A 23,112-nucleotide genomic window follows, 5' to 3' on the forward strand; every position below is an offset into this window, starting at 1 on the left:
ACACAAGTTTTCCATTCTGAGGCAATCAAAATAAAAAAAAAAAATGGGTTGCCAGAGAGCAGGAAGAAAAACCAAGGGGCAGGAGGATGAATCTGCAAAGGAAGATTTGGGAGCAGAGCTCACAAGAAGGGAACATGAATGGGAAAAGAAACTAGAAGAACTTTGCATGAGAATGGAAGAGAGGATGCATATGGAAAGCAGGAAGTGGGAGATAGGATAGGATACAGACATTAGAAGAGGAACTGAAAAATCTGAAACAGCCGAAAGAACTAAAGAACATTTTGGGAATGACATCAGAGACTGCTACCTCAGTCACAAATAAGGGGACTGTAGGGAAAGAAGGAGCAAAACTGCATGTAGAAGCTCTATCAGAGGGGACTGTAGTAAATGAAAGAGCTAAGCTATATGTGGAGGCCCTAACAGCCCACAGCAGAGCCCAGGGAAAGCTGAAAAGGGAAAATGACAGGTCACAGAGCCGAAGTACAATATATAGTGAAACTGAAGAAAGGAAAGCTGCAATGGAGGAAATTAAATTGAATGAGTGGATACACAATGATATGCAGTGGGAGAATGAAAGGGTGAGGTCAGTCATTGTGTATGGGCTCCAGGAAGTTGAAGGGGAAACATATGAAGCAAGAAAACAAGGGAAAAAAAAGCAATTGAAAGCATCATAAAAGCAATAGGAGAAGATGACATGACCCAGCTGGAAAATTTTTGGAGAATAGTGGGGTTTGCAAGAAGAACCCAGCCATTGAAAGTGACTTTCAAGGCAGAATCAACTCGGAACAGGATCCTGCAGGAGAAAGCAAGATTAAGGAACATGCTGGCATACAAGAAGGTGTATCTCGACTGCAACAGAATACAAGAAGGCAGAAACAGAGAGATGGTACGAAGGTGAAAGGAGGAAAGAGAGGGGATGGAGGAGACATACAGGAGATCCCAGACCCAGGAAGAAGATCAAATACAGCCTCCCTCAAAACTTACTATAGAAGCTCCCCAACCAGGTCAACCCCAGTGCAACCAAACATTCTAAACCAAAACACCCATGCCATATCCAATGCCCCCACCCACTATATTACAAACTCCACCCCCACAGCAACCACCCATAGTTCCTCATCAGGTCTCCCATTTCCTCAACCCCAATATACCTCCCAAACCACAGTCTTAGAAAAGAAGTTGAAGGTGTAGTATACAAATGCAGATAGAATAACAAATAAGTGTGAGGAGTGGCATGAAAACATCAAGGAGACATCCCCAGACATAATAGCACTCACAGAAACAAAACTCATCAGCATAATAACAGATGCAATCTTCCCATCCGGTTATCAAATCCTCAGGAAAGACAGAGGGAGGAAAGGGGGAGGAGGAGCTGCACTGCTCATTAAAAACCAGTAGGGTTTTGAGAAAATGGAAGGAATGGATGGCACGGGCAAAAGGGACTACTTAGTAGGAACAATTTAGTCTGAGGGACATAAGGTGATAATTACAGTAATGTACAACCCACCACAGAACTGCAGGAGGCCAAGAGAAGAATACGATGAGAGCACCAGAGCAATGGTCGACACACTAGCCGAGTTGGCCAGAAGAGCACACATGGGGGGTGCAAAGTAACTAGTTATGGGTGATTTCAATCACAAGGAAATTGACTGGGAAAACCTGGAGCCCCATGGGGGTCCCGAAACATGGAGAGCCAAGATGATGGATGAGGTACTGGAAAACCTCATGCATCAACATGTTAGACATATTTCCAGAGAGGTGAGGATGATCCAGCAAGACTGGACCTTGTATTCACCTTGAGTAGCTCGGACATCGAGGATATCATGTATGAAAGGCCCCTAGGAGCTAGTGATCATATGGTTCTGTGCTTTGACTACATAGTTGAGCTTCAAGTGGAAAGAGTAGCAGGAATAGAATGGGAAAAACCAAACTACAAAAGGGGGAACTACTCAGGCATGAGAAACTTCCTGCAAGATATTCAGTGGTAGAGGGAACCGACAGGAAAACCAGTACAAGAAATGGACTATGTGGCAACAAAATGCAAGGAGGCAGAAAAGAGGTTTGTTCCCAAGGGAAACAGAAATAATGGGAAGAACAGAACGAATCCTTGGTTCACCCAAAGGTGTAGGGAGGCAAAAACTAGGTGTACTAGAGAATGGAAATGGTACAGAAGACAGAGAACTTAGGAAAATGAAGAGATCAGCCGAAGAGCTAGAAACGAATCTGCACAGATAAGAAGGGAGGCTCAGCGACAATATGAAAATGACACAGCATCGAAAGTCAAGTCTGACCCGAAGCTGTTGTATAGCCACATCAGGAGGAAAACAACAGTCAAGGACCAGGTAATCAGACTGAGGAAGGGTGATGGAGAGTTCACAAGAAACGACCAAGAGGTATGCAAGGAGCTCAGCATGAGATTTCAAAAAGTATTTACAGTGGAAACCAGTAGGACTCCAGGAAATCAGAACAGGGGGGTACACCAACAAGTGCTGGGTGGGACCAGACATCTCCCTGTGGGTCCTTAGAGAGAGCAGAGATGCTGTGTGTGCCATTAACAAAGATCTTCAACAAATCCATTGAAACTGGGCAACTCTATGAGGTATGGAAGATGGCAAATGTAGTCCCAACTTTTAAAAAGGGACAGACATGAGGCACTAAACTACAGACCAGTATCACTAACGTGTATAGTATGCAAAGTCATGGAGAAGATCATCAGGAGGAGAGTAGTGGAGCACCTGATAAGAAAAGTGTATAATTGACAACCAGCACTGTTTCAGGGAAGGAAAGCCTTGTGTCACAAACCTACTGGAGTTTTATGACAGGGTGACAGAAGTAAGACAATAGAGAGAGGGGTGGATCGACTGCATTTTTTTGGACTGCAAGAAGGCCTTCGACACAGTTCCTCACAAGAGGTTACTGCAAAAGCTAGAGGATCAAGCACACATAACAGGAAAGGCACTGCAATGGATCAGAGAATACCTGACAGGGAGGCAACAACAAGTCATAGTATGTGACGAGGTATCAGAGTGGGTGCCTGTGACAAGCGGGGTTCCACAGGGGTCGGTCCTAGGACCTGTGCTGTTTCTGGTATATGTGAACGACATAACGAAAGGAATAGACTCAGAAGAGTCCTTGTTTGCAGATACAAAGTTAATGGGAAGAATCTAATCGGACGAGGATCAGGCAGGACTACAAAGTGACCTGGACAGGCTACAAGCCTAGTCCAGCAACTGGCTCCTTGAGTTTAACCCTGCCAAATGCAAAGTCATGAAGATTGGGGAAGGGCAAAGACCACAGACGCAATATAGTCTAGATGGACAAAGACTGCAAACCTCACTCAAGGAAAAAGATCTGGGGGTGAGCATAACACCGAGCATATCTCCTGAGGCGCACATCAATCAGATAATTGCTGCAGCATACGGGCGCCTGGCAAACCTACGGATAGCGTTCCGATACCTCAGTAAGGAATCGTTCAAGACACTGTATACCATTTACGTCAGGCCCATACTAGAGTATGCAGCACCAGTTTGGAATCCACACCTGGTCAAGCACGTCAAGAAATTAGAGAAAGTGCAAAGGTTTGCAACAAGACTAGTCCCAAAGCTAAGGGGACTGTCCTACGAAGAAAGGTTGAGGGAAATCGGCCTGACGACACTGGAGGACAGGAGGGTCAGGGAAGACATGATAACGACATATAAATTACTGCGCGGAATAGACAAGGTGGACAAAGACGGGATGTTCCAGAGATGGGACACAGACACAAGAGGTCACAATTGGAAGTTGAAGACTCAGATGAATCAAAGGGATGTTAGGAAGTATTTCTTCAGTCACAGTAGTCCGGCCGTGGAATAGCCTAGAAAGTGACGTAGTGGAGGCGGGAACCATACATAGTTTTAAGGCGAGGTATGATAAAGCTCATGGAGCAGGGAGAGAGAGGACCTAGTAGCAATCAGTGAAGAGGCGGGAACAGGAGCTGTGAATCGACCCCTGCAACCACAAATAGGCGAGTACACACACACAATACTCTCCTAATATGTTTAAAAATAGAATATCAAGTACTCGTCAAGGAACAGTAATTGGCAATTTCTAGTAGAACAGGACAAGCAGACAGGTGAAGCACAGAGTATACAAACTGACAGGTGGGTAGGTCAGGCGAGTCAGGGCAGGCGAGTCAGGGCAGGCGAGTCAGGGCAGGCGAGTCAGGGCAGGCGAGTCAGGGCAGGCCAGGTACAGAAGCACTGAGATCGGCACACACAGACCCCACATACACTCTCAAACACCAAAACACACAAATCACTACTTTTCATACGCTCATATAGTTGAAGACAGACACTTATGCAACATATGGGAATCTTTATTCAGGAAACGTTTTGCCACACAGTGGCTTCATCAGTCCAATACAAAGCAGGTGTAAGGAGAGGAGGAGTTTGAGGTAATCAGTCCCTCAGCCTGGAGTTCATGTGTTCAGTCCATCAATCTTGTAGAATGTACAGCATAGGGCCGTACATCCACTAGTCGAAGTAGGTCTTCGTCCAAAGGTTGGACAAGTGTTGAGGAATTCTTTGTAACAAGATCATGGGATCTTATTACAAGATCATGGGATCTTGTGTGGATGGGTGTGATTTGGACCTGATTAGCGTGTGCTACTGGGTCAGTTGCCATGTTCCTGCCTTAAGTGAATGTGACCTGACCTGACTAGGTTGGGTGCATTGGCTTAAGCCGGTAGAAGACTTGGATCTGCCTCGCATGGGCCAGTAGGCCTGCTGCAGTGTTCCTTCATATGTACTTACGAAAGCTGAGGTGGGAAAATGACAGGCCACTGGGCCCAAGGACAACAGTGGGGAAACTGAAGAAAGGAAAGCTGCAATGGAGGCAACTAAATTGAATCAGGGGATATGTAAGGATATGTAGTGGGAGAATGGAAGGGAGAGGTCAGTCTTTGTTTATGGGCTCCAGGAGGTTTAAGGGGAAACTTATGAAGCAAGAAGACAAGGGGAAAAAATGCAGTCGAAAGCATCATAAAAACAATAGAAGATGACATGACCCAGTTGGCAAATTTTTGGAGAATAGGAGAAAATGATATTGGGAAGGGTAGGAGAGAAGAGCTGCTAGATAAGTACAGGTCAGCTATAGACTTAAGTCTAAGGGAGGGGTCCTAATCATATGTAGCATCTTACCTAGAAGGGGAGAGGGCAATGAATAGTTGTCTAGGGTAATTGGTGTAAATTGCTGGGTATACAGATACTGCAAGTAACTTGCAATCCCATTCATTGACAACTGGGACAACTTTTATGGCAAACATGATATGTATGAAAGGGATGGGGTACATCTCTCTGGGGCAGGGATGGTAGCACTTGCAAACTCAATCGAGATGGCCATTTCTGAAATGCCTAGGATTTTAAACTGATAGAAGACAGAGGTATAGGTGTGAGTAGGAAACAGTCAGGTTGCAACACTAGGGTTGAAAACAGTAAATGTATGAAAGGCATTCATCATGAAGTTATAAAGACAATAGATCAGGTTAGCAAACAAAGGGAGACAGCAGAGGGCAGCAAGGGACTAGCTCCTTTAAGGTTTACTATACTAATAGCAGGAGTGTAAGAAATAAGATAGATGAGCTAAGATTAATTGCAAGTGCAGGAAACAGATATTATTGCTATAACAGAGACCTGGCTCAATCTGGAAGATAGATTGTTAAATTAGACACATGTGCAACTCTTTGGTATCTTTATTGAGGAAACGTTTCGCCACACAGTGGCTTCATCAGTCCATACATAGGAGAAACTTGAAGAACAGGAGGAGAATGAGGTAATAAGTCCCTCAACCTTGAGTCGATGTGGTCAGCCCATCAATCTTGAATAGAATACGGCATATGAGCGGAGAAGCAGCTTATAAACCGTATGGCAGGAGAGGCGCAGCAGTCGTAGATTCTATTCAAGATTGATGGACTGACCACATCGACTCAAGGTTGAGGGACTGATTACCTCATTCTCCTCCTGTTCTTCAAGATTCTCCTTTGTATGGACTGATGAAGCCACTGTGTGGCGAAACGTTTCCTTAATAAAGATACCCAAGAGTTGCACATGTGTCTAATTTATCATCAGGGAAATTTAAAGCTGGAACATAAGAACATAAGAAAGGAGGAACACTGCAGGAGGCCTGCTGGCCCATACTAGGCAGGTCCTTTACAATTCATCCCACTAACAAAACATTTGCCCAACCCAATTTTCAATGCCACCCAAGAAATAAGCTCTGATGTGAAAGTCCCACTCAAATCCAACCCCTCCCACTCATGTACTTATCCAACCTAGATTTGAAACTACCCAAAGTCCCAGCCTCAATAACCCAACTAGGTAGACTGTTCCACTCATCAACTACCCTATTTCCAAACCAATACTTTCCTATGTCCTTTCTAAATCTAAACTTATCTAATTTAAATCCATTACTGCGGGTTCTCTCTTGGAGAGACATCCTCAAGACCTTATTAATATCCCCTTTATTAATACCTTATCTTCCACTTATACACTTCGATCAGGTCTCCCCTCATTCTTCGTCTAACAAGTGAATGTAACTTAAGAGTCTTCAATCTTTCTTCATAAGGAAGATTTCTAATGCTATGTATTAATTTAGTCATCCTACGCTGAATGTTTTCTAACGAATTTATGTCCATTTTGTAATACGGAGACCAGAACTGAGCTGCATAATCTAGGTGAGGCCTTACTAATGATGTATAAAGCTGCAGTATGACCTCTGGACTTCTGTTGCTTACACTTCTTGATATAAATCCCAGTAATCTATTTGCCTTATTACGTACGCTTAGGCATTGCTGTCTTGGTTTAAGGTTGCTGCTCACCATAACCCCCAAGTCCTTTTCGCAATCTGTATGGCTAAGTTCTACATCATTTAACTTATAAGTACTAGGGTTATGGGCACTCCCAAGCTTCAGAACCTTGCATTTATCTACATTGAACTGCATCTGCCACTTTTCTGACCAAGAATAGAGTTTGTTTAAATCCTCCTGAAGTTCCATAACATCTACGTTTGAATCAATTATCCTACCTATCTTTGTGTCATCGGCGAATTTGCTCATATCACTAGTAATTCCCTCATCAAGATCATTGATATATATTATAAACAACAACGGGCCCAAGACTGATCCCTGTGGAACGCCACTTGTTACAGATCCCCACTCGGATTTAACCCCATTTATGGACACTCTCTGCTTCCTGTCAGTGAGCCATGACTCGATCCACGAGAGCACTTTTCCCCCAATGCCATGAGCTGCCACTTTCTTTAACAGTCTATGGTGCGGAACTCTATCAAAAGCCTTACTAAAATCTAAGTAAATAATATCAAATTCTTTATTGTGGTCAACAGCCTCAAAAGCTTTACTGAAGAAAGTTAATAAATTAGTTAGACAAGACCGGCCTCTTGTGAATCCATGCTGAGTATCATTAATCAAGCTATGCTTATCGAGATGGCTTCTTATAATCTCAGCTATAATTGACTCTAGTAATTTGCCTACAATTGAGGTCAGGCTTATTGGGCGGTAATTTGACGGTAACGACTTGTCCCCTGTTTTAAAAATAGGAATTACTTTAGCCATCTTCCACATATCAGACACTACACCTGTTTGAAGAGATAAATTAAAAATATTAGTTAATGGTTCACAGAGTTCCATTTTGCATTCCTTAAGAACCCTTGAAAAAACCTCATCAGGACCCGGCGACTTATTTTGCTTCAGTCTGTTTATCTGCTTCACAACCATCTCACTAGTGACTGTGATGTTACATAATTTATCTTCTTCTAGCCCACTGTAAAAATTAATTACTGGAATATTGTTAGTGTCTTCCTGTGTAAAAACTGAGAGAAAATAATTATTTAAAATCAAGCACATTTCATTCTCTTTGTCAGTAAGGTGCCCATAGTTATTTTTAAGGGGACCTATCTTATCTCTAACTTTTGTTCTATAGACCTGGAAAAAACTTTTTGGGTTAGTTTTAGAATCCCTAGCAACTTTAATTTCATAGTCCCTTTTAGCTTTTCTTATCCCTTTTTAATGTCCCTCTTAATGTCAATATACTGATTCATAAGATGACCCTCACCTCTTTTGATACGCCTATAAATTCCTTTCTTATGCCCTAGTAGATATTTGAGCCTATTATTCATCCATTTTGGGTCATTTCTATTTGATCTAATTTCTTTATATGGGATAAACGCTCTTTGAGCAGCATGTATAGTGTTCAGAAAACTGTCATATTGATAGCTCTCTTCGTTACCCCAGTCAACAGATGATAAGTGTTCTCTAAGCCCATCGTAATCTGCTAAGCGAAAATCTGGGACTGTTACTGAGTTATCGTTACTATCGTACTTCCATTCAATGCTAAATGTAATTGATTTGTGGTCGCTAGCACCCAGTTCCTCTGAAATTTCTAAATTATTAACAAGGGATTCATTGTTTGCCAGAACTAAGTCAAGCAGGTTATTTCCCCTTGTAGGTTCTGTCACAAAATGCTTCAAAAAACAATCCTGAAATACTTCTAAGAAGTCGTATGATTCTAAATTCCAAGTCAAGAAATTCCAATCAACATGACTAAAGTTAGTCTCCTAGAATTACTACATTATCGTGCCTTGTGGCTTTAACAATTTCCTCCCATAGTAGTTTCCCTTGGTCCCTATCTAAGTTTGGGGGACGGTGTATCACTCCTAAAATTCCGCAGGCATGTCCCGACTTTTTGAATTAAACCACGTCTCAGTTAAGGCAAATACATCAATGTTACCTACACTAGCAACTAATCTCAACTCGTCCATCTTATTCCTAGCACTACGGCAATTAGCATAATAAACATTGAAAGACTCTCCTTTCTCTTTACCCTTCCTGCTCATTTCTATTTTTCTACTAAACCTATTACTGTCCTTATCACCCAAGGTCCCTGGCTTTTCAATATCTATCTCGTTCTTATTATTACTAGTTCCCCTAGAACTCGTAATATTACTACACTGGGACTTCACTGTTTTCCTGCCAAAACCCATACCACTAACTATTCCTAGTTTAAAGTCCTAACTGCTCCCTCCACTGCAGTTGCCAGTGCTCCCACCCCACACCTAGATAAGTGAATCCCGTCCCTAGCATACATGTCATTTCTGCCATAGAAGAGGTCCCAGTTGTCTATGAATGTTACCGCATTTTCCTTACAGTATTTGTCCAGCCAGCAATTGACACCAATTGCCCTGGACAACCATTCATTTCCAACTCCCCTCCTTGGCAAAATACCACATATGAGAGGGTTCCCACCCTTACTTCTAATTATTTCTATTGCTGACCTATACCTGCTAATCATGTCCTCACTCCTACGTCTGCCAACATCGTTGCCTCCAGCACTGAGACAGATAATAGGATTGCTCCCATTACCTCTCATGATGTCATCCAGACGGCTAACAATATCCTCCATCCCAGCCGAGGAATAGGCAGGACTACAAAGAGACCTGGACAGGCTACAAGCCTGGTCCAGCAACTGGCTCCTTAAGGATAGCATTCCGATACCTCAGTAAGGAATCGTTCAAGACTCTGTACACCACGTACGTCAGGCCCATACTGGAGTATGCAGCACCAGTTTGGAATACACACCTGGTCAAGCACGTCAAGAAATTAGAGAAAGTGCAAAGGTTTGAAACATGCCTAGTCTCAGAGCTAAGGGAACTGTCCTACGAAGATAGGTTAAGGGAAACTGGCATGACGACACTGGAGGACAGGAGAGTCAGGGTACATGATAACGACTCATAAAATACTGCGCTGAATAGACAAGTTGAAGAAAGACAGGATGTTCCAGAGATGGGAAACAGAAACAAGGGGCCACAATTGGATGTTGAAGACTCAGATTAGTCAAAGGGATGTTAGGAAGTATTTCTTCAGAGTTGTCAGGCAGTGGAACAGCCTAGAAAGTGATGTTGTGGAGATGGGAGCCAAACATAGTTTTAAGACGAGGTTCGATAAAGTTCATGGAGCAAGGAGAGAGGACCTAGTAGCAATCGGTGAAGAGGCTGGGCCAGGAGCTATGAATCGACCCCTGCAACCACAAATAGGCGAGTACACTGCTGCTAGGTCTCAACTCCGAAAAGAAGATAATTGTTAACTACCTAGATTATCCCTTGCAGTGAGGTCAGCTCCGTGTTCCAGCAAAACGGTCACCACGTCCTTTTTACCAAACCAGGCGGCGTAATGCAGTGGTGTGAGTCCTGTCGGAGACGTAAGAGTAGATCAACAATGCAATGTGCAGTATACCGACTCCCTCAATCCTATCCTTAAAGTATTCTATAGTTACTTTAATGACTCTGATAAGCTTTTTATTTCCTTCATGTGCAACAGCTGTCTTACTCATCAACTACTCAGTATTTTATATAATTTTCAATATATTTAATTTCTCTTACCAGTGTCTTTAATGAACTACTCGACGTGATGGTAACTGCTGTGTTTCTCTCCTCAAGTACAAGTGTTCTGAGTGGATCACCGGAGACTTTAAAGGATTTACCTGGCTGCTTAGACTGGGCAAAAAGTTAACGTATTCACCTATACACTTGTCTCTGTTTGCCTATAGAAGTCATCACTACTGAATTTTGTGAGTCTGCCGTTGTGCGAGCGAAGCAATGTCTGCCAAGTCGTCACTTCTGTGTATCACAGAGAGCTCTGTCTCCTGGGTTCGCCTAATCAACACTGGTTCACCAAGGTTAGAGCCAGTGAACACTGGTTCATCAAGGTTAGAGCCAGTGAACACTAGTTCACCAAGGTTAGAGCCAGTGAACACTGGTTCACCAAGGTTAGAGACAGTGAACACTGGTTCACCAAGGTTAGAGCCAGTGAACACTGGTTCATCAAGGTTAGAGCCAGTGAACACTAGTTCACCAAGGTTAGAGCCAGTGAACACTTTCACCAAGGTTAGAGACAGTGAACACTGGTTCACCAAGGTTAGAGCCAGTGAACACTGGTTCACCAAGGTTAGAGCCAGTGAACACTGGTTCACCAAGGTTAGAGCCAGTGAACACTGGTTCACCAAGGTTAGAGCCAGTGAACACTGGTTCATCAAGGTTAGAGCCAGTGAACACTAGTTCACCAAGGTTAGAGCCAGTGAACACTGTTTCACCAAGGTTAGAGACAGTGAACACTGGTTCACCAAGGTTAGAGCCAGTGAACACTGGTTCACCAAGGTTAGAGCCAGTGAACACTGGTTCACCAAGGTTAGAGCCAGTGAACACTGGTTCACCAAGGTTAGAGCCAGTGAACACTGGTTAACCAAGGTTAGAGACGGTGAACACTGGTTCACCAAGGTTAGAGCCAGTGAACACTGGTTCACCAAGGTTAGAGACAGTGAACACTGGTTCACCAAGGTTAGAGCCAGTGAACACTGGTTCACCAAGGTTAGAGACAGTGAACACTGGTTCACCAAGGTTAGAGACAGTGAACACTGGTTCACCAAGGTTAGAGACAGTGAACACTGGTTCACCAAGGTTAGAGCCAGTGAACACTGGTTCACCAAGGTGAGGGACAGTGAACACTGGTTCACCAAGGTTAGAGACAGTGAACACTGGTTCACCAAGGTTAGAGCCAGTGAACACTGGTTCACCAAGGTGAGGGACAGTGAACACTGGTTCACCAAGGTTAGAGACAGTGAACACTGGTTCACCAAGGTTAGAGCCAGTGAACACTGGTTCACCAAGGTTAGAGCCAGTGAACACTGGTTCACCAAGGTTAGAGACAGTGAACACTGGTTCACCAAGGTTATGAATCCTGTTGTGGATTGAGAGATAATGTTTGTAAATAATTTCGTCTGTTTGCGAAATGTGCAGCAAATATCGCGCCTAATAGGCCGAACTTCCTCAAAAATTTGACTCTTCTCAAACACTCTTTTATAGAGTGATACAAATTTTTTCATGGATGATATAAAAATTTAGATTTTTGATCCAAAATTTCGAAACGTCACCTAATCTAAATTCTACTAGGTATAGAAAAGGTCAGTTTAAATATATATATTTTTAGCGTTATGTTTAGGCTGATTTCTGGTGATTTATGGCAATAACAAATTTTTTTCAGCTAATTCAGGAAAAGAAACCTTTATATATATATATATATATATATATATATATATATATATATATATATATATATATATATATACATACATATATATATATGTCGTGCCGAATATGTAAAACTGGTCAATTAGCAAGAACTCATTTAAAATTAAGTCCTTTCTAAAATTTTCTCTTATACGTTTAAAGATATATTTTTTTCATTAATGTTAATGTAAAATTTTATAATTTTGCACCAAAAGAATCTTAGAAAACTTACCTAACCTTATTATAACAAGAACAATTTATTTTAGCCTAACTCAACTAAATATATTTTAGATTTGTTTACAATAATTTAATACTAAACAAACACAGTGAAATATATTTTTTTCGTTAGGTTCAGAATGATTTTGGCGAAATTGTTGCATACACAAATTTTCACTTGTCCTATATGGCAAGATGAACGTTGCTATTTAAGCCAAGATCGTAAGTTCTGCCTATTCGGCAACACACACACACACACACACACACACACACACACACACACACGACATATATATATATATATATATATATATATATATATATATATATATATATATATATATATATATATATATATATATGCAAAACAACCACTCTGAAAGAATAGAGAAATTCCAAGCGCTTTCGTGACTACTCACATTATCAAGGAACTATGAAAGTGAAGCATCCAAGGAAGCTATATAAGGGGTCGGCCAGCACCTCACTATCAGATCCCACAACGGTTAAACACGTGACGCGCGGCGAGCCAACTTGGACAGGTCCTTTGCAAAACTCACCCCCAAGCTATTTATTTGTCCAGTGTATTATTAAATTCTACCCAAATTCTATTAATTATAAATGGATCTAATTTATATAAACCAAAGGAAATATTCATATTATTGTCAAAACTGCTTTTTATGAAACAAGATTCAATTATATTCCTGTCGACCATGGACTTGCTTGATACTACTTTCTCAACTTTTTGAAAATCAATTGGATGGTTAAAATCTCTTACATGAATAAATAGAGCATTGGAATCTTGTCCAGTTCTAATGCTATATTTATGTTGTTTTAATCTTAGTTCGAGATTTTTACCAGTTTGACCGTAATAAACTTTATCGCAAATTTTACAAGGAATCTTATAGACACATCCATCAGCATTTTGGGGGGAATTCTTAATCAAAAACATAAATATAATTAGAAACTTCCAATGCTCTATTAAGTAAGAGATTTTAACCATCCAATTGACCAAGTTGATGGTAAAGTAGTATCAAGCAAGTCCATGGTCGACAGGAATATAATTGAATCTTGTTTCATAAAAAGCAGTTTTGACAATAATATGAATATTTCCTTTGGTTTATATAAATTAGATCCATTTATAATTAATAGAATTTGGGTAGAATTTAATAATACACTGGACAAATAAATAGCTTGGGGGTGAGTTTTGCAAAGGACCTGTCCAAGTTGGCTCGCCGCGCGTCACGTGTTTAACCGTTGTGGGATCTGATAGTGAGGTGCTGGCCGACCCCTTATATAGCTTCCTTGGATGCTTCACTTTCATAGTTCCTTGATAATGTGAGTAGTCACGAAAGCGCTTGGAATTTCTCTATTCTTTCAGAGTGGTTGTTTTGCATATTTTGAAATCACCTGTTTACTGTGATCTTATTGCATATATATATATATATATTCTATTTTTCTCCATCTTCTCTAAATGACCAAACCACCTTAACAGCCCCGTGGCCTGGTGGCTTTCTATATTGTAGTATGTCACTGATGTCAGCTATGGTCTGTATACCTTGTACATGTAGGAATAAAGATATATTATTATAAGAAACCCATGCCTCACACTCATATAAGAGTGTTGGTACCACAATGCTCTCGTACATTCCATTCTTTGCTTCCATGGATAACATTTTTTTGTCTCCACATACACCTCAACCCATGCCTCACACTCATATAAGAGTGTTGGTACCACAATGCTCTCGTACATTCTATTCTTTGCTTCCATGGATAACACTTTTTTGTCTCCACATACACCTCAACGCACCACTTTCCTTTTTTCCTTCATCGCTTCCACCGTTAACCTCATCCTTCATAAATGCAACCGCTGACAATTCAACTCCCAAATATCTGAAAACATTCACTTCTTCAATACCATTCGTCTCTCAACCTGCGGGCTGAGAGGACGCTTTCTGAGCCTGCTCCTGCTTACACCTGGGGGCGAACCGTGTACTACAGTACGCAAGATGGCGGATCGTCAGGGTAGAAGAGTAAACACTGTGTGTTGAATTCATTCATGGCTCTCTCAGTGGTGCAACGATGCATGTCTTGTTGCCTACCATTATTCTCGACGTCTACAGCATCCCCACTGAGGAATTATATGGTGTGGCTCTCATTGGGATGTCGAGGATTTTTGTGAAATTCGCAAATGCCGGCTTTTACTTCAAGATTGTGGAAGCTTTTCAAGAGAGGAAAATGGCGGTGAATTCAGCCGTAGAAGTATGCCTGCATGACGTCTCCACATACGTCACCTGGGTCAAAGTAAGGAACGTGCCTTTCGAGGCGGAGGAGTATGATCTTCGGAAAGATTTTGGTAGATATGGCACGGTACATGCAGCGACCAAGGGAGTGTGGAGGGAGGGCCCATACGAGGGGCTCCCAGAGGGCTCCTTCACCCTCAAGATGACATTAAAACAGCCAATTCCATCTTACGTTCATATGGAACGCTACAAGACCCAAGTTTTTGTTCACTATGCAGGCCAACGGAAGACATGCAGGTTATGCAACTCGTATGACCATATGGCTGCTCAGTGCTCCAGACGCCTGGTTGTCCGCATCCGGGAACCTTCTCCTGTGGTCCTAAGAACCGAGGCCTTCGATCTGGGGACTGGTCCCTCGACAGGACAAGGAACTAAACTTTGGAGTAAGGAGGTACAACAAGAGGAAACGCGGTCTGTGGCGTGTGCCACCCTGTCGATGGACACTACAAACGTGCCCACGCCATCTGTAGGGCCTGCGGAGCCTGTGGAGTTGTCACAGGAAAGTTTGCTGAAGAACGTGCTACACGATCTCCTGGATGGGGCAGAGCATGGCCCAGACGTTCCACCAGAGTGTCAAGAAGTGATGAAGGATGATCCCCCGAATGTGGGGGACCTGGACGTAACTACAATGACATGGTTGCATGAGGTGGTGGTGGAAGTCCACCAGGAGACTTCGTCTGGTGAGGAGATGTGTGTGGAAGGTGGTTCCCGCAAACGGACTGCAGGAGTGTCGGATATGGACGAGGTCCTGACACCGGGACAGCGTCCTGGGAAGAAATTATGGTCGAAATTGGCTGAGGCACCACTTGCAGAAGGAGTTGTGGGAAGTGCCCAGCATATGGGTAGGGCACTGGGGGGTGAGGGGTGCCTTGGGAAGTCAAAGGTCAAAGAAGGTCAGTGTAATGTACGTGTGGGAATGGGAAAGGCCCACAAACAGAGGAAAACCTCCTTTTGTGAATTCAAGTTACCATCAATGTATATGGCCTGTGGGCGGAGGTTAAGTGTGTGTGGATGGAGTGGTTTTTGCGCAGGTACGCTGTGGATGTATGTTTCATACATGAAGACAATTACATATAAGTTTGGGCGAGAGTTACGGTTAAAAGGCTACCGAATGTATGTTAGCAGTTCTTTAAAATTAAAGGGTTTATCACACTGGCCGATTCCCACCAAGGCAGGGTGGCCCGAAAAAGAAAAACTTTCACCATCATTCACTCCATCACTGTCTTGCCAGAAGGGTGCTTTACACTACAGTTTTTAAACTGCAACATTAACACCCCTCCTTCAGAGTGCAGGCACTGTACTTCCCATCTCCAGGACTCAAGTCCGGCCTGCCGGTTTCCCTGAACCCCTTCATAAATGTTACTTTGCTCACACTCCAACAGCACGTCAAGTATTAAAAACCATTTGTCTCCATTCACTCCTATCAAACACGCTCATGCATGCCTGCTGGAAGTCCAAGCCCCTCGCACACAAAACCTCCTTAACCCCCTCCCTCCAACCTTTCCTAGGCCGACCCCTACCCCGCCTTCCTTCCACTACAGACTGATACACTCTTGAAGTCATTCTGTTTCGCTCCATTCTCTCCACATGTCCGAACCACCTCAACAACCCTTCCTCAGCCCTCTGGACAACAGTTTTGGTAATCCCGCACCTCCTCCTAACTTCCAAACTACGAATTCTCTGCATTATATTCACACCACACATTGCCCTCAGACATGACATCTCCACTGCCTCCAGCCTTCTCCTCGCTGCAACATTCATCACCCATGCTTCACACCCATATAAGAGCGTTGGTAAAACTATACTCTCATACATTCCCCTCTTTGCCTCCAAGGACAAAGTTCTTTGTCTCCACAGACTCCTAAGTGCACCACTCACTCTTTTTCCCTCATCAATTCTATGATTCACCTCATCTTTCATAGACCCATCCGCTGACACGTCCACTCCCAAATATCTGAATACATTCACCTCCTCCATACTCTCTCCCTCCAATCTGATATTCAATCTTTCATCACCTAATCTTTTTGTTATCCTCATAACCTTACTCTTTCCTGTATTCACCTTTAATTTTCTTCTTTTGCACACCCTACCAAATTCATCCACCAATCTCTGCAACTTCTCTTCAGAATCTCCCAAGAGCACAGTGTCATCAGCAAAGAGCAGCTGTGACAACTCCCACTTAGTGTGTGATTCTTTATCTTTTAACTCCACGCCTCTTGTCAAGACCCTCGCATTTACTTCTCTTACAACCCCATCTATAAATATATTAAACAACCACGGTGACATCACACATCCTTGTCTAAGGCCTACTTTTACTGGGAAATAATTTCCCTCTTTCCTACATACTCTAACTTGAGCCTCACTATCCTCATAAAAACTCTTCACTGCTTTCAGTAACCTACCTCCTACACCATACACTTGCAACATCTGCCACATTGCCCCCCTATCCACCCTGTCATACGCCTTTTCCAAATCCATAAATGCCACAAAGACCTCTTTAGCCTTATCTAAATACTGTTCACTTATATGTTTCACTGTAAACACCTGGTCCACACACCCCCTACCTTTCCTAAAGCCTCCTTGTTCATCTGCTATCCTATTCTCCGTCTTACTCTTAATTCTTTCAATAATAACTCTACCATACACTTTACCAGGTATACTCAGCAGACTTATCCCCCTATAATTTTTGCACTCTCTTTTATCCCCTTTGCCTTTATACAAAGGAACTATGCATGCTCTCTGCCAATCCCTAGGTACCTTACCCTCTTCCATACATTTATTAAATAATTGCACCAACCACTCCAAAACTATATCCCCACCTGCTTTTAACATTTCTATCTTTATCCCATCAATCCCGGCTGCCTTACCCCCTTTCATTTTACCTACTGCCTCACGAACTTCCCCCACACTCACAACTGGCTCTTCCTCACTCCTACAAGATGTTATTCCTCCTTGCCCTATACACGAAATCACAGCCTCCCTATCTTCATCAACATTTAACAATTCCTCAAAATATTCCCTCCATCTTCCCAATACCTCTAACTCTCCATTTAATAACTCTCCTCTCCTATTTTTAACTGACAAATCCATTTGTTCTCTAGGCTTCCTTAACTTGTTAATCTCACTCCAAAACTTTTTCTTATTTTCAACAAAATTTGTTGATAACATCTCACCCACTCTCTCATGGTTGTGTCTTGCGTAAATTTAGGGTCAGACAACTGGCGACGTCCCTCTTGCAATTGGAAGTATGCACGGGTTTGGGTGGTTACCTGCCGGGTCAAGTACTCCTCACCATGGACAGCATGAGTTTTTATGCTGATCTATGGTTTGGGGACAAGCTACGGCAGGGAGTAGGGGGGTCCATGCGGGTGGCCTGGTGGGGAGGGATTTCAGAAAAGTTATAAGTGACAGGGATAGAACGGTACTAGAAGGTAGAATTCGAGTGGAGGAGGTAGAGGAGGCGATTTTTAGTATGAGTAAAGGAAAGGCACCAGGTATAGATGGCATTTCGAATGATTTTTATAGGGAGCATTGGGGAAGTATTAAGCATTGTTTGGTTGATGTATTGAATTGCATGGTCACGGAGGGGAGGTTAGGTATGTCACAAAGTACGGGGGTAGTTGTGTTGGTGCCCAAAAAGGGAGGGGGGAGGATCTGAGTGAATATAGAACAATATCTCTTATGTGCTCGGACTATAAAATCTTTGCAAAAGTTTTAGGAAACAGAATGAGGAAGGTTATGGGATCTGTTATTCATGAGGGACAGCTAGGCATACCAGGTAGGAGCATGATGGAAGGACATGTACGTATTAGGGAGTTTTTGGGGGAATGTCAAGGGGGGGGGGGGGTGTCCTCGGGCTTGACTGGCAAAATGCTTATGACTGTGTTGATAGAGATTTATTGAGGCTTATTTTATTGAAGCAGGGTTTTGGAGAGGGGATTGTAAGATGGGTTGATACCTTGTATGCCTTGGCTATGGTACGAGTACAAGTAAACGGTAAATTGGGGAAGCCTGTCCGTATGGAAAGGGGTTTGAGGCAAGGGTGCCCCCTCTCCCAGCTGCTTTTTACTTGTATGCAAAACCCCTTTTATGAGCTGGTGGATGGTGGTTTGAGGCATGGAGCGCTGAGCAGTGACCATGCAGCGCGTGTGGTCGGGTACGTAGATGATACCACGATTTTGTTAAAAGGGGAGGAGGATTTGCAGACCGTGGGATGGATTGTTGGTTTTTTTGGGGCAGAGTCTGACATGTGCATCAAAAAGGCAAAATCGAAATTATTGGAGGTGGGTACATGGGTGGGGTGGGGGGGGGGGGTTTGGGCGAAAGGTATGGGTGGTCAGTCGTGGTGCAACTTAGAATATGTGGTATCGTGTACATGGCAGATGAGAGGGAGGGCCGAAGGGTAAACTCTGAATTGGTGGTTAACAAGGCTTTAGATCGACTTCCGGGGTTACGAGCTGGGGATGTCTCATTGCAACAGAGGACAGTAGTGGTTAATACACTTGTTTATAGTAAGGTATGGGATGTGGCTGAGGTGTACCCTTTAAGAGACTTGGATATTCAGGAACTGCAGAGAAAGGTCTTACATTATGTTTGGGGTTTCGGGAGTGCTTGGTTAAGTCGGGAGGTTGTCATGACCCATGTTCGTCGTGGGGGTTTAGGTCTCTTGGCTTTGGGGCCACGGGTGAAGGCCCTCTATGTAAAGCAGCGGTTCCTCAGGGCGGGCGGTGAGAAGGGCATCCGGGTGGGTCGGGTAATGATCGAAATGCGTAAATGGTGGAGCAGCAGGGGATTAATCGAGTGTGAAGACATGCTGCATTTGTTGTTAAAGTTGAGAAATGTGCAACGGATCAGGGTGGAGCAAATTGTCAGAATATGTTATCGTGGGGAAATTGTTCAGGGATTGTCTGTTTTTCCGCTGTATAATTGGGGGGAAATATGGGAGGGTTTTGTAAACTTAAGTTGGCACCAAGGGTTCGTGAATTGGTGTACAGATTTGTCATGGGGATTTTAGCATCAAAATCGGTCTTAAATAGGATGGGTTTGGTAAGGGAGGCAGATTGCTTATGCTACAGTCTAGAAGAAACAGCTTTTCATGCAGTCTACTTTTGTGATAAATTGGACAAAGTTCGTTCGTGGTTTGGGCGGGTTTTCGACTTTCTTAGTGGGGAAAGTATCTCAACCCTACGGGCCTTAACATTGGACGTTAGCGGAGTATCAAGTGAGGTACGAAAAGCAATAATGTACGTGGTGGCTGATTTCCTCTGTATCTCGTGGAGTATGCGGGAAACCGGGGGATGATTAGTTAGGATCAGGGCAATTGCGGCAGGCCTCTACAGAACGTATTGCAGAAATAAACTCATATATGGTAGAAGTTGGGATAATAGTTTTCCTGCAAACTATCGAAGTCTTACTGTTCAAAGGTTGCTGCAACTGCGGGTGGGGTAAGGCAACGGGGGGCTGGACTCCCCCCCCCGTGGTAGCACCAAACGGTGGGTTCGGGACTTCAGAGTAGAAGGCGGGTTTTAGTGAGTGACGTGTATGTATTATGAATGGTTCCATGCCTCTGTGTGTGTATGGCTGTGGCGATGTGTGGAACTGAGATCCTGGATTAATCCTAAAATGGTCATGCATCTCGATAATACAGATAAAAAGCAATATTTCAATATATGTTCCAGCCTCTTGCAAGACTGAACCGGTTCCCGACTATGGCTGGGGTTTGGTGAAGTATGTTGGGTCTTTCCTGAGATTCCCGTTAGGTTTTGTTTAGTCATTTGTAAGCCTTTAGTCATTTGTGGCCTTCAAGGGGAATGTTCATAAGCAGACCTTTTGGTGATGATTGTAAACTTTTGATGAAGGGCAAAAAGTTTAATTTGCTTAAGATTGTTTTGTATATGTAGTAGCGGTCACCACTGTGAGGAGGGGGGTTGAGATGTATAATATCCTATATTGTAATCTTTGGACATTCAAGTTCCTTGGGCAGCAGCTTTTGTGGGATAATATGTTGCTCTGTCACCCAGTGATATCACATGTATTTTTTTTTATCATTTGTGGTGCACATAGTCAGTTGATGTTCAATTAAGCCCCTTTACTAATATCACTGTATACAAGCAAGGTATATTTTTTGTGGGTTTATAATTAGTTTAAGAAACTAAATAGGGGGTTGGTCGGGGTATTAGGTGTCTCAGTGTTTCCTCATATGTAACCATACATGCTGGATCTGTAAAAGTCTTGGGTTAATTATTAAGGGCTTTTTGCATATTTTGATTCCATTTTCATTATATACAAAAACAAAAATAAAGAACACCATGTTTCAACTTCAAGAGTCATGTAGGTTTCTGATAGTTATTTTATATAACCATTTGTACCATGGAGTGTGCAATGTATTAGTTTATATGATATTGTTTTTGTATATAAAATTTTATACACAATATGAATAGAGTATCAGGTTTTGGTTATATAGTTATTTTGTGTTTAAGGTATGTTCAGGTAGTCCTCTGTTTAGTTATATATATGTTGTTGTCTTATATAATGCTTCACGTGTTTTGTTTTAAATCAATTATGTACCATACATGTATACTGTGTTTTAAATCAATTATGCATACCATACATGTATACTGTGTTTTTTAAATAAAATATAAAAACGTTCACTTCTTCCATACTCCCTCCAGTGTGACATCCAGTTTAAACCATACCCCCGGCCGGGATTGAACCCGCGGTCATAGAGTGACTTAAGAAATCGTAATGACACGATTGCAAATAAACCATACCCCCGGCCGGGATTGAACCCGCGGTCATAGAGTCTCAAAACTCCAGCCCGTCGCGCTAGCCACTAGACCAGCTAGCCACAATAAGATTCATCCAACTAGGTATATTTCTACACCATAGGAAAGTTAGCACAGGCACCTCTGTGACCACAAATGCAAGTTTTTACAGACGAATCTCCAGCTAGCGTGGCCGTGACGAACTCTAGCTCAAGTCCCTTCACTGCCGTCAACATGACTTAAGAAATCGTAATGACACGATTGCAAATAAACCATACCCCCGGCCGGGATTGAACCCGCGGTCATAGAGCTGGTCTAGTGGCTAGCGCGACGGGCTGGAGTTTTGAGACTCTATGACCGCGGGTTCAATCCCGGCCGGGGGTATGGTTTATTTGCAATCGTGTCATTACGATTTCTTAAGTCATGTTGACGGCAGTGAAGGGACTTGAGCTAGAGTTCGTCACGGCCACGCTAGCTGGAGATTCGTCTGTAAAAACTTGCATTTGTGGTCACAGAGGTGCCTGTGCTAACTTTCCTATGGTGTAGAAATATACCTAGTTGGATGAATCTTATTGTGGCTAGCTGGTCTAGTGGCTAGCGCGACGGGCTGGAGTTTTGAGACTCTATGACCGCGGGTTCAATCCCGGCCGGGGGTAGGGTGGTACCAAACTTACTGATGGGTGAACACAGACAACCGTATATGGAAACACGTCCAATGTTTCTACCCTGGCCGGGAATCGAACCTGACACACTCAGCGTGTGAAACGAGAGCTTTAGCCACCAGGCCACGTGCCAACGTAAACAAGAAAAGTGAAAATATGAAATAGGATGAAAGAAGAAGTTAAAAAGAATATAGTGTACCTTCATTATCTGTGGCTTGCACATCAGCATGTCTGGCTAGCAACATCTTAGTTACCCTGGCATTCTGCAGCTCCGCAGCGTAGTGAAGAGGCGTCTGGCCTGTGGGTAGTGCAAGATTTTATTATTAACCACTGAGAGTAACCTAACCCAACTCAAAAGGGAACTATTTTTAAGATGATAGTAGATATTTTTTTTTTTAGTTTGTTAAATAGAAAGACTTACAGGCACAATATTTGTGTGTGTGTGTGTTTGGTGAGGAATAATTACCGGATGTGACTAAGAGGTGCAGTGAAATTATCCAAAAATTGTGTTAGTAAGTAGGATAACATCATGATAACAGATTATGTAGGATAACATCATGATAACAGATTATGTAGGATAACATCATGATAACAGATTATGTAGGATAACATCATGATAACAGATTATGTAGGATAACATCATGATAACAGATTATGTAGGATAACATCATTATAACAGATTATGTAGGATAACATCATTATAACAGATTATGTAGGATAACATCATTATAACAGATTATGTAGGATAACATCATTATAACAGATTATGTAGGATAACATCATTATAACAGATTATGTAGGATAACATCATTATAACAGATTATGTAGGATAACATCATTATAACAGATTATGTAGGATAACATCATTATAACAGATTATGTAGGATAACATCATTATAACAGATTATGTAGGATAACATCATTATAACAGATTATGTAGGATAACATCATTATAACAGATTATGTAGGATAACATCATTATAACAGATTATGTAGGATAACATCATTATAACAGATTATGTAGGATAACATCATTATAACAGATTATGTAGGATAACATCA

The 23,112-nt window shown here is 42.5% G+C and overlaps 1 protein-coding gene across 1 annotated transcript in view; it reads right to left on the reverse strand.

The window, feature by feature from the left end:
* LOC128699676 (26S proteasome non-ATPase regulatory subunit 10-like) overlaps window positions 1–23,112 on the reverse strand; it is a gene marked incomplete at both ends in the record, with an annotated part of 97,161 nt that overhangs the window by 68,366 nt on the left and 5,683 nt on the right. Inside the window, 2 exons of the mRNA XM_070080736.1 lie at window positions 10,135–10,233; window positions 22,250–22,348. Of these exons, the coding sequence (XP_069936837.1) occupies window positions 10,135–10,233; window positions 22,250–22,348 (198 nt within the window). The remainder of the gene's footprint in view (window positions 1–10,134; window positions 10,234–22,249; window positions 22,349–23,112) is intronic.

The sequence above is a fragment of the Cherax quadricarinatus genome, unplaced genomic scaffold (assembly GCF_038502225.1).
Source record: "Cherax quadricarinatus isolate ZL_2023a unplaced genomic scaffold, ASM3850222v1 Contig882, whole genome shotgun sequence".
NCBI classification, from domain to species: Eukaryota; Metazoa; Arthropoda; class Malacostraca; order Decapoda; family Parastacidae; genus Cherax; species Cherax quadricarinatus.